We start from the raw sequence: 12961 nt of genomic DNA, 5'->3' as shown, positions 1-12961 counted from the left end.
TCCAGCACAGAGGCTCATCCCAGCTGAGCGTGCGCGTACAAATAATAGCAAGCGCGCTATTTTCTGCGGGTTTTCTTTGGCACTTTGCTCACCAAACCTGTTGCGTAGAGGGCAGCGAATTCCCCGGATGACTCACGCTAGCATACGTGTCAGTGGGATGTGCAGCAAACCCGTCTTGCGTAGGAGCTTCCAAAATTGCTTCCTCCGCTATCAGGGGAAGCAACAAGCTCGAGGCTCCTCTGCCTCTACTCAGGGTGGAAAAGGCGAGGAGGAGCAAAGAAACAACAGGATTCATTCCTGTCCCCCGTCCCCTCCTGGGTGCGTTATCCCCTGTATCGACAGGGGAAATCCTGGAGAAGCAGAAGACGCCACAGGATTTCTTTGATAAAAGATCCACCCTGGCATTGTTTTTATACACCCACCTCAGAAGGGCAAATTAACTCCAGGAGGTTAGCTCAGGTCCGCACAAAGCCTTTGATGGTACCGAATAATTGCGTCCTCTCAGGTCACAGAACACGAGTTGGGCACGACTCCCGTACAACACGGGCAGGGCTCCGGCTTTGCCAGTACAGCCAGCCTGAGCTTTCTTTACACGAATTCAAGCGCTACCAAGTGGCATTTGCTCGGAGGAAGCATTCCCCTCGGAGACAGGGGACGCTGCCCGTGCAACGCGCAGCGGCCACGTTGCCTTCGTTTCCACTCGAAAACATCTGAACGCCTGCCAGATGGCGAGTGGAGGGAATCGCGTGTACGCACACACGCGTACGGGGGCCTTCCCCGCAGATGGCGTCAATCAGCGACACTGGAATCCCGATACCCAGTGCTACGACGTGTTACAACAGTTTTTATATAAAAAAAAAAAGAGTTTTAAATTAAAAGGAACTTGAGCAAAATTCAACTATTGAATTACTTCACTGTCAGATTAGAAAGAAATGAGCTGTAAGCCTTAGAAGATAAACAAAAATCTGCCTCTAACACAAATAGAATTGTTAAGAGCAATTCACTTTGCCTCTTCTTCAAGATTTTTCACCCTGGGCTTGCGCTCACTTTTGAAAAAGAGGTTGACCTGAGCTTATTTTTTTTATTATTTATTTAATACATAACGAGTCAACCCAAAGCCATTTCTTTTTGTTTGGCTCTTTCTTGCTCTGTATTAATTTCAATTCAATCAAGGAGGCGGTTGCATAACTGTTGTTTATAATTGCTGTCACGTCAACCCTGAAACTGATCACTGCAACGCTGAAGTTATATAAAAGGTTTTGTTAGGATTTTTGTTATTTTTCTCGTTTAAATTGTGGGAAGATGAAGTCCTACCCTGGAGAGATGTTTTGGTTTTCTGAGCTCTGTTGCCTATTAGTCCTGTGCTTTGGTGTCTTTTCTCTCCCGCTTTGTTTTACTCAGCGCGAGGGTCTGTTTGTGCACATCAACTCTCCAAAAATGGTTCTGTGCACCCCATTGATACACAGGCTATAAAATACAGCGCGCTGAGTCAGAGAAGCAACTGGCAAAAGTAAAGTCCACAAAGCGGGTAAGCTCTTCAGGAGTGATTTAAACACGTTTCGGGGAAGGCAGGCTATTTAAGTGCTTAAGTGGACTGGGATTGTAATTTACCTTGCTCTTCTGAAGCCAGGGGGCCGTTACCCTTCAGTGTTGTAGTATCAAACCCTGAGGGATTGTTTCTCCTTGTGTCTGTGTGTGTGAAAATGTCTCCTCCGCTTACACACATAAAAGCGATCCTGGAACTGAGTCACCTCCTCTGCCAGCCCACAACCACATCGTGGTTGCCTCGCTCCTCTCCCAGCGCTTCAGGTTATTCCCCAAGGCGTACTCACCTGGGAGGCTTCTCCCCTGCCTCCAAAGAGCACAGGTGATCTATTTTACCGTTGGTTTTCTGTCTTCCTAGAGGCACGAACGCCGGGGGCATACCCACAGCTATCTTGGGCCCAAGGTGGTTTGAAAGCTGTACTGCACTGCAGACGCAAATGCTTTAAGGCAACAGATAATTAAGAACTGCACTTTGTTTTGGCGTAAATGAGTACTGCCCATACTTATTCGATGTTCCTTCATACTTAACAGCAATCTGTTTGTAGCTGACGTTGTTTTTTCTTCGAAGTAGTCTGGAAAATGTCAGAGTCTACGCGGAGGAAAAAATAAAGCGGGGAATGGTACTGAAGTACCATCAACGCTCCCCCCCCCCCCCCCCCCAAAAAAAAAAAAAACCCAACAACAACCCTCTCAAGACCACAAAATGTATCTGCTTCCTTACAATTAATAACTTGGCTGTAAGTCCTGCCTCCCTGCGGAGGAGAACCTTGTTTAGAGCTGAGCACAGGATCGCAGGAAACCGCGCCTCTCCTTTTCACTCCAAACACGAGAGGAGCTTGTGAGGGCCGGCAGCGGAGCGAAGCGAGGCTCTTGCTGGAGGTTTAAGCTAGTAACCTGTTGGATCTGCTGAGAGTTAACCAAGACGACGACAGTACTACCAGCTGTTCCTGTAGGGAAGCAGCAAGGAAAGAGTTGGTCGATCGATGTTTTATGTACGGTCGTTGTTCAAAATTCCTTCTGAATGAGCACATACAGATCGCGTGTGCGCGCGCGTGCGTGTACAGGGGAACAAGCCGTACTTTTTGAGAAAAAAAACTGTTATCATCTAAACGATGGGAGCATTTCAAAACGCGGGGCCCGAGCATCTAGCTTTACGCAGGCACATGGAAGACTGGGAATGCAGTTTAGCCAGACGCAGCGGATGTATCCTCAAAGATAACTCCCACATAAATCCAATCCGTTGTGCTCGTCCCCGGGGGTGCGTCTAAGGGTCGGCGAGAGTGTCCAGCCGCACAAATTGAGTCGAGCGAAGCACCTCTCTTACATTGACATCTTTAGCTTCAAAATTTGGATGGAAGAATTCAAATTTCAATGCTCAGAGGTAAAGGTTCACGCGAGATCCGCACACAGATGCCCCAGGAGTTGCTCTCTAATCTTTGCCGGGAGACCTTGTAACTGAGACAAAGGCAGCTCATGATCAAAGGCGATTAACTCACGCCTTCACAGTGGTTTTCAAACGCAGGGTTTTCACTCTGGGTGATGTGGCCTATTTGTAAAGGATGTAAAAGGCAATTTTAAGAAAATCAGGGCTACTCTCAGTAAGCATGAATCTGCTATTCAAGAACGTATCTCCTCTGTAAAAAAAGCGTTAACTGATCCCCAAAATCGGAATGACTGAAAACCTCATGTCTCCGAGGCTCTAACAGGTCCACACTTACCCCTGCTCTGCTCGCCCATGGTCTCACAGCGATCTCTGCTCCAAGAACGGCGATGACAAGAGTTACGCTCAGCGCTCCAGGGACGCAGCTTGCGCAAGCAGCTCGTGAACAGCGCTTTGTACGTAATCCAAGCAGGCTGCTCTTAGCAGCTTCATTTCCACCAGGCCATGGCATAGGCAGGAACGGTGCAGTAAGCCCTGGGAGAACTCTGTTCCCTGCTCTACTACATTCTCGGGAGCTGTGAGTTCAACCTCATCTCAGCCACTCTATGCAAAAGGAATAGTACTTTATTACCGTCAGGAATAAAACGCTTGAACGCTATAAGGAAGCCACAGAAAAAGTTCAATAGCGTACACTTGCTTTGTTAAGGGCGTCTAAAAGATGTTTCATGCTAAACTTAAACACGTGGCTGTGCTTTGGGAAAACCCGCTCGAGTCACAGGTCTGAACCTCGATATCCATCAAAGGTATATGTTTTAGCAGCCTTTGCCTTAGCTTTGTGGTAGTGTATGTCCCTACGCAGCCGTACAGGCTTTAGATTCGCAACAGTCTGCCAAGCATCACCGCGTGCTCCCAACTGGGTCTGTCTGTCTTCAAAGCAGCAGAATTCTTGCTTTTGCGGGAGACCGACAGAGTCAAAGCGTTTACATCTCAAGCTTCACTCTCTCCAAAGCCTTCACCAGGTACGCCCCCCTCTCCCAACCGGGCTTTTGATAAAATACTTCCGTCTCTACGCAAGGTCCTTAGGCAAATGGGAACTCGGAACCCAAAAACCCTCAAACCCCCCGCTCCAAGGCTCACTGTGGCCGTTTACTCTGCACCGTGGAATCCTTCTCCATTTTCGTTTTCACTCCCGCCAGGGGCTGAACACGATTTGACTGCTAGCGTATTCATCGCGCCGGCCTGCTTGTTATTCACACAGGCTACCGGGCAGAGCTAGAATCATTTCAGCCAGGCAGTTACAAAACTTCCGTTTCCCTACCTGTGCCCTAGCTCTGTGTTGATCCAGCCGGCATTCCAGCTCGGTCAGACAGGTGGGTCTGTAGGAGGCAAATTAATTTAATTGCAAGGGGTGCCAGGAAGAGCAGAGGTGTGTTTTAAGTCCCATGACTCTAGGTTGTTTCATGACTATTTTGAAGCTCACAGCTGTGACCGTGATGACTGTGTCTACTGCCCTTTTTAAAGCCTCTCCTGCTTTGGCTAATTTGATTAGGCTCACTCCTGGCTGGCTTTCCATCAATAAAACCCCGTTCAAAAGACGGCCCCACTGCTTTTGCAGAATACGGCCTAAAAGAGAACATTAACAAAAGGAAATGTAATACACAATGGAAAATTAAATAGCAGTGTGTACTTTCTTCTGAATACTCGTCACTCATGTGACTTCTCCAATCATTTATTAACGCTTGTTTTGTTTTAAACTACCTTCCTCCCACTGACGGCTGCGGCAACAGTGACATTCTCCTCATACTCAACTATTTTGAGACTAACTGTAAGCAAAAGTTACACGAGAACACAGCTCTGGCAACAGAGCTGCACCTTCTTACACGAGGCCAAAGCTGCTCTTTTGCACTGTGAGACAAGCGCTGCTATAGTTAAATAACGACACAAAGCAAAGATATACTCCATAAAACATTAATATTTTAATGAAAAATCTTAGCTTCATGTTTCTATCCAAAGACACTCAAAACTAGTTTTTCTCCCCCCTTAATTTTGACCTATAATGGGACCGGTTTGGAGATTTATTTTTTTTTTGTATTTTAGAACATTTTTTTTTAAAGATTAAACAACCAGGCTAGCAAAAAGGTACCCAATACATACTTTTCTTATATCAAACAAGCTAGTATTTCAATACAATGTAACTATACAGAATATATACATTACACATATGATCACAAAGCAAACACTACAGGCTCAGAACAGATTTGAAAAAACATGATATTCACATTGATTACAATAACTCTAAAAATGATTGTAACGTTGAAACGGCACTTAGTTTACAAAAAAAGTCACAAAAATATATATAGCCACCAAGAACTATGGTTCCTGAAAAATACTAATAGCCAGATAGTATTATATAAAATGTGAAGTGTATTTAAACATCGTATACATTAAAAAACAAAACCAAAACCAAAAAACAATTCTGTTAAGTCAATAAACATGCCAAGTAATCTAGCTGTGGCCAGCATCAACAAGAGAAGCTGTACTGTGGATGAGATGACGACTGGATATACGGCTGGTGACCGGAGACTGGCACAGTTAAGGGGGTTTCACTGTTACTAAAATGCACAAAGAAGCCCAACAATAATTTAATTCACATTTTTTTTTCCTCCAGCTTACTCTTTTCCCTCTTCGGGGTTTCACCATAGGGCAGCACCTAGAGCGAAGGCACTGCAGGAACAGGGCAAAGAAGCTGTCCAAGAACTTTGTGTAGCCAGGGCTATAAGTCAGTATATCAAAAAGCATGCATCAGCTAAACGAATGGTTAAACAAAATCACTCCTCTGGGGACTTCAGCAACCCTCAGGAAGACTGCAGGTACAGTTGCCACACAGGCTGGCAGCACCAGGAACTGACTCGGCTTTGTATTTTTTTTCTTTTTAGTGCAACCAGATTTGTAGTAGAGACCTGTGGGACACTGCATTACTGTGATAGCACACGTCGAGTTAACAAAAACCCAGAGCAGTAAGTACTGTTGCATTAAAAAAACTTCACATTTGTTTTTTATGGTACATTTCCTCAAACACTTTGAACCGACTCAACTCACTAGGGACCTCTGATGTGGCTGAGGCGCTGTCCAGCCTTGAACCCTCTTATCTGTCATCGAGATGCTATGGAATTTATTATGTCCATACTTGGAGATGAGAACCCTCCAAAACTGGGTTTCACCTTGCAAGCAAAACTTGAACGTAATCGATCTGAATGAAAATCAGCTATTTTCCATATTCTGATGGTGTGAAAGTTGCGACGGATGTAGGAGCAACAGGTGCTCCTACACCTGCATTTTCTCCATCCCTGCAGGGTGCACAAAGCTCCCGTTCTATTTGCATATAAAATGCTTCATGGTTTGCCTCAGAGAGAGACCGGCAATAGTCTCAGCGCTCTCACACCCTGGGGCTGGAGGGGAAAGCCAGCAACCAAGAAGCGACTGAAGCCCTCGTATAAAAACTTTAAACCATAGCTTAAAAACAATAAAATTTTATCCCGTAAGGGACATATAGGGATCATAGTCTTACAAAATATATTCTACTGCATTGGCAGCTATTACTTTTTTAAAAAGTTTAAACTCACACCTTTTAGACTCAAGATACATGTGAACCCAGACCACTTTCAATAACCTAGTCTACTAATCTCTCAGTATGAGAGACTTGACCATAGTATCTGCGAGCCTGACAACTGAACTCAAATTGTAGTAAGACAGACGACTCATCAGGAACACACATCTTCTCTAATGTGGTGTAAGAACAGTGACAAGCAGTTCTGACGGGGAGCTTGATTTGCTAAATGTGTAGGCATCCCCATGGGTTTCCAGGGGAATTTTGCTATGTGTCTGCACTGAAAAACACAACAAACCCTTACAGCACGGCCGTATCTCCCGCACAGCTAAAGCATCACTTCTTTTTCTTCCGCTCTTTGCGGGGAAATAGAAAGCTTCTGAATTTTTTTCCCCTCTCCCGAAACACCACATTAAATCAGGAGAAAACCTATCCCTTCCTTTCCCGTTGTCCCCATCAGACGTACTGCTCTGCACAATATGCAAGGAGTAAAGACCCTGCATGGACTCTGAGAGTCCGGGTCCCCGGCGTAGAGCAGAACCTCGCTAGTTCTGTGGTAGTGAAGGCACTCTGCTTGTAAAATAAATGGGCGAGGGAAGGATTTTCCACTGAGTGCAAAGATTGGTGCCACGTGGGAGAAGGACATGCAAAAGCAAGGCATATAACACTTTTGTGAATGAACGTGGAGACAGCTCCTCAACAAAGAAGCTCCCGCAATGGGTTGTGTGTGTAGCTATTTGGGAGGAATTGTAAGCAACTTGTGAGGGCCACAAAGATGATGAAGGGACTAGAGCATCTGCCACACAGACTGAGAGTGACGGGACTGTTTTGTCTGGAGAAGGCTCAGGGGGATCTTATCAATGTGCACAACTCCTGGATAGAAGGGGGTAAAGAAGAGGGAGCCGGACCTTTCTCGTGGGCACAAGCTGAAATACAAGAAGTCCCATCTAAACAGACTAAAACCGTTTTTTATGGTGAGGGTGGTCAAACACTGGAACAGGTTTCCCAGAGAAGTTGGGGAGTCTCCACCTTTGCAGGCATTCAAAACCTGACCGGGCTGAGCAACCCATTCTCACCAGCTCCGCTTTGAGCAGAGGGGTTGGACTAGATCGCTTCCAGAGGTCCCTTCCGATCTCAACTATTCTGTGATTCTGTGACCCTTGTCAAGCAGAAATAAAAATGCATGCCAAATAATGTAGGGGGAGAAAGGAAAAAAAAAAAAAAGAAAAAAAAAAAAAAGAAAATGCACTCCAGAGTTCAAAACCCTCTGATAAAATATTGAAAGAAATTTATGCTTTAGGTTTAATCCCAAGTGTAGTTTAAGGCAAGTTTCTTCGTTTCTTCTTGCTTAGTTAGAGATCCATCTCGCTCAGTTTGGAATTTAAGCTTATTAGCAACAAAGATTATTTAAGACGTCCTATGTTTTTACACCTCTCCTGTGAAGAACACCAGCATTTCAAAGAACTGAACACTTCCAGCAAGTTAGGGAGTAGAAGTAAAACGATAATTTGTATTTAATCTGTGTCCACCTCTATGGAGAAGAGAGATATTAACAAGAAACAATTACAAACAGGAAAATTAACAAGTAAACCCAACCCGAAAACAAAGAAAGAAAATCCTCTAAGAACCCTATTGTTCCTGCAATTGAATCAGACTGAAAAGTGAGAATGAAATGAAGATGTTACACAGAGATTACCAGGTCAAAAAGATAATGTGTAACACAGTGCAATGAACAATGAAACCCATGGCTTGCTTTGTACCAAGGTGTTAACAGTTAACTCATTTCTTTTCAAGGAAGAACAGATTAGAGCTACAAAGTCTTTTTAACATTTTCCCCCCTTTCTCTTTGGTATTCAGAAAGCAGTTTGCCTTCCGGCACAAAATTTTAAGTCTTAAAAATCCAATAGCCAGACATGTGCATTCTCTATTTGCACATCTCCCCACTGATTAACTGTTTAGCAAAACAGCTGATGGGTGAAAATGATCGGATCCTAACAGAAGACTATGTCCACCTCTACCTAACCACCTTTGATTGTGACACCTGTACAGCCTGGAAATGTGTTTTGTGTAAGCACTTCTTACTACGCGATCACAAAGGATTCTCGTATACCTGCAAAGTGGCGTAACACCAGGAAAAAAAAGAAAATTGTATATTTGAGTTCAGTGTCATAGCCCTGTAATTCAGGATAAAACTCAGCAAAAAGGCATTTTCTTGTCTCGCTGGCTTCTCAGTTACAGAAACCAGAAGTGGACGAGAACTGCTCTTTCAACTCAGCCCATCGACAGACACTGGACTAATTCGCAGTACAGCATCCCAAAGCCAGAACTTCTCCTTCGAGCCCTTTTAAGAAGATGTACACAGGTAGACACACGAGAGTGAATTGTAGCAGAGAACCTCTTTGCAGCATGTCTCTAAAACGCCCTTTGGATCTGGTGGAGACACTTCATTCCAGTAACTTGAAAAGGACTTAAATCCCAACGGTTTTTGCTCTGTTTAACTAAAATGTGTGGTTTTTACCTAAAACACAGTGGAGAAAAATTGCTAAAGTCACTGAAACCCTTTAAGCTCTTTCCAAAGGGCAATCAACTTTTGTCCTTACCAAAGTCTATTAGTAGAAACAACTCAGACCTACGGAGCATCAGAGCTGCCTAAGCTAACTGAATGCAAACTGATCTTGCAATATAATATGACTTTTGTGTCTTCTGTTTCTTCAGGAGCAACCTCTCTCTATTGGTTCCATTTCCTCCTCATGTTTGCATAAAACAAATCTGGACAGAAAACAATTTTTAAAAACCCAAGATTCAAAACTAAGGGGTTTTTTATCACGCCTTTGGAATACTAAGATCAAGTAATACCTACTCGCTCAGCATGTCATCTGTAGGCGACAGGCATTTGGCATCAAACACTGAGTTAACTTCAAGAGCAAGAAGAAAAATCACAAACCTCCTAATGTATTTCCTAATTTAGGTTTCAAAGCAGTACTCTAGCCCAAACAGCCTCGATGAAACAAGACTCACTGCTCTGAAAATCCCACACCCTAAATTTGCAGCTTTTTCTAAATATGGAAAAATGAAATTGCAAATCTTTCAATTTATTGCGTACTTGAGCTGCGTACGTAGCTGGAGTAATGGCCTTTAATAAACCGAGTTGGCAAGGATTTTAAATGTTTTGTAACAGGAACAATTCATCATTGCTATATAGGCTTTCTGTAAACAACCCCCTGTTGGGTTAGAAAGTTGGCCTCTGAAGAGAATAAATTGCTTGTTTTGTCCAAAACAGACTAATAAAAATCTGAGAAACTATACATGCATATGTATAAACAAAAAAATGTGCAATAATGCACAAAAGAGCTCATTTTTTCCCATCTGTAAACTCCCTCTAGCTAGCTTCTGGGGATTAGTAAAAATACAGTATATATGATAGGGGGGGAAGCGAAGCGACCAGCATTGCAAACACACTGGCCATGATTTAAGAATTTCAGCTTGGGACAACCTTCATTTTCATACGTGGTTCCCCTTCCACAGAAGGATACAGTCGCGAGATATCTGTCAGGCTTGCACGGATATATGCTTTTCCATCATCCTCGATTCAATATGTACCATTAGACTTCTCCTGACCATAGAACTTCCACGCCTAACCTTAGATGGGCAAATCTGGACAGGCTACTTGATCAAGCAGTTTCTAAAAGGACCGGAATATAAGAAGTACACCTGGCATGACATCACTTGGTTGGTTCAAACTGATTCATCTGAGATGAAAAGGGACAACGTGTTTTTTAAAAAGAGTGTGACTGTTAGTTTCAAAAATGCTTACCATTTCCAAGAAAAGGGTTACAGTAAGCGCTTTGAAAAACAGCAGGCACAGAGATAGGAAGTGTCATTTTTTTTTTATGCAGAAGATTAAAGCATCCACTCAAAACTAGTCAAAACTGTTCAATAATGATTTCCAATGCATCCTTTTGTTTGTCATTTTAAAAAGGTTTCCTCTGATTTCTTTCCCTTAACCAGAGGGTCTGCAGAAGCAAGAGAAAATTAATGAGCTGCTCTAACTGTGGCAGAAGAAATAGATAAAGTGATCTGATTCAGTTGTTCTTCTTTAGAAGTGTATCACAGCTTCCATGATGTTCTGACAAGATCTTTTTGTGCATTCAGTCTTAAATATTTTCACAGAAGTGATCATTCAGTCATGAAAAATAATGTAACATCTGTTGCAGTTTTCTGTTTAAAGCGTAGCTTACAAAGTAAAAAGGGAAAATCTCCCCACTTTTGTTTAAAAAAATTAAATTAAAATGTACAGGACCAAACACAGGCACTTTCCAAAGAACAAAAATTAAACCAAACCATGAATTATTCAATAGTAATGGATGACAGCTCCGGTTTCGGAGGGTCACCCGCGGCTGCCTCAGCAGTGGCGTTAGTCTTTGGCTGCTCTGGCACATCTTCTTCCTTCTCTGCCAACCCACCCAGAGACCCCAAGGGGAAAGTGCTTTCACAATTCTGAGTTGACGACACCTGTGAAATGACAGGCATTTGGACAGAAGAGTTGCTTTCAAAGCCATGCTCCCCTAGCTCATACTGCCCGAGGGTCTCTTCTTGTTCCTGGTTTAAGTAGTCCGGTACTAGGAAGTCACTAGAAGAGGGGCAAAGGACAGAAGAGAAATGTCATTTCTCACACAAACATTAGCGATACCAGTTTCATCACACAAGCTACATACTGCATTGCACAGAAAACACAGATATTCATTTCACATTGCTCTAAGATCATCACAGCGACATACTTCACTAAGCACTACAACCTGCTTCTCATTTAAACACAGAGAATTTATTCAAATGCATCTATTTCGCGTTGTTGTGCATCCATACTTCCTACACAGCAACTTCTTATTATTTAGATCGTATCACCTTGATGAGAATGAAAGTTAATGTCTGGAACATCATATGGCACTGAAAACCTCATTGAAAAAAGGGAGCACTCAACCTTTAAAAACAGAAACAAAAATGAGTTCAGCATTGGCAAAGATGTGGCCTTTTCCACCACCGAGGTAAGATCCACCCAAGAAATAGCAGCAGCACTCCTCTCAGAGTGGACAGGCTGTAAACAGAAGTGTGAGGCCAGGAAGCAAGGGTTGTGCTGAAAGCATAAAGAGGCTGCCAACTACAGCGGCGTTTTGTGATGCTGACACATATCACGCTACTGTGAAAAGAACGGAATTGCGTTTCCTTCCCATTCCAGTCCTTTCTGGACAACAGCTCTGTAACTTACTCTTACCAACTGGTGGCTGAGCGTATCCAACGAAAATATACCAAACTCTCCAGTAGTATTTTCAGAGCGTGAGCACACAACGAAAACAAAATTTCTTTGCAAGTTTTCAGCACCAGACATGTAAGTTTGTACTTGAGGCAAGTGTGTGTATATATATATATATTACATACATGCACGTTTGTACGCTTTGGTTCCTCCTTGCAACAATCCCTTTGAAAGCAGTCCTTTTCTTAAGGGACAGCAGCATTCACCGCTTCAAATTCACAATCAACTATGCTAAACATAGTGTTTGTAAATTCAAACTAAAGGAAGGCCTACAGCAACTAAAATCACACACCTTAATCTGTCTTTAATTTGACAACGACAATGAAGCGCTTACCACAATCATGGCGTCATCCCTTAGACTTTTTGCCCTAGTTTTGGCACAAGCGCCAAGAGCTGCGTAATCCCACAGGTATGAAGCACTTGTACTTTTAAATGATATTCTGCTGGAAAACCCGTGACTGGCTTTCCAGGTTTGCTCTGCAGTTCTTTCATCCTACATTGCTTCTGAGATAACCAAATCAAGCAAATTGCTGAAATGTTTTGTAGGGGAAAGGGCATAAAACCTAGAAATCATGAGGGATGGTATTGTAGGTGCCGTAACATTTACGATACATTTCCTTTGCATTGCTGAAGACAGGTCACTTATACACACCGAGCTGCACCCTCTCTATAGATTTAAGAGCTGAGAGATCTATCTTCCTCCAATTTCCCTTACCCACTTTCATATTTTTCTACCTCAAATTCCATTGGTTACAAACATTTCTTTCAATATGAGAATATGGTGTAGTCTCACACCTCAGAATCCTTTTAATAGTCTTTAGTGAAGTGCATTTGTGAGCTATGCCAAGTCTTTTGTGCCCTGATAAACAAGAAATGCCCAACTGGCCCTTGCTATTTTGAACGCTATTAGCCTGATCATTTAGTAATATGTTACCTAGAAAACGAAAAAAGAGAAGGTATGGAGTCATGCAATCTTCCCGCAACCATCAAGCATCAAGCAAGTACTGCTGTCATGCCCGTTCCCTGTGTAAGTGAACAGGCTACGTACGAGATTTTGAATGGCAAATATTGTACAGAATTCCACAGATACTACAAATAAAGAACACTATGGCTTAACACC

The 12961-nt window shown here is 43.1% G+C and overlaps 1 protein-coding gene across 9 annotated transcripts in view; it reads right to left on the bottom strand.

Moving 5' to 3' along the window:
* Positions 1 to 4880: 4880 nt before the first annotated feature.
* The window catches only part of ZBTB44 (zinc finger and BTB domain containing 44), a 41656-nt gene continuing 33575 nt past the window's right edge, over positions 4881 to 12961 (bottom strand). For all 9 annotated transcript variants that reach the window (XM_075116477.1, XM_075116480.1, XM_075116482.1 and 6 more), the window contains exon 6: positions 4881 to 11163. In XM_075116477.1, the coding sequence (XP_074972578.1) occupies positions 10881 to 11163 (283 nt within the window). In that variant the 3' untranslated portion in view covers positions 4881 to 10880. The remainder of the gene's footprint in view (positions 11164 to 12961) is intronic.

The sequence above is a fragment of the Phalacrocorax aristotelis genome, chromosome 22 (genome assembly GCF_949628215.1).
Source record: "Phalacrocorax aristotelis chromosome 22, bGulAri2.1, whole genome shotgun sequence".
NCBI lineage: Eukaryota > Metazoa > Chordata > Aves > Suliformes > Phalacrocoracidae > Phalacrocorax > Phalacrocorax aristotelis.
Note: the sequence above shows the minus strand (reverse complement) of the source record. Positions and strands in the feature narration are given on the sequence as shown.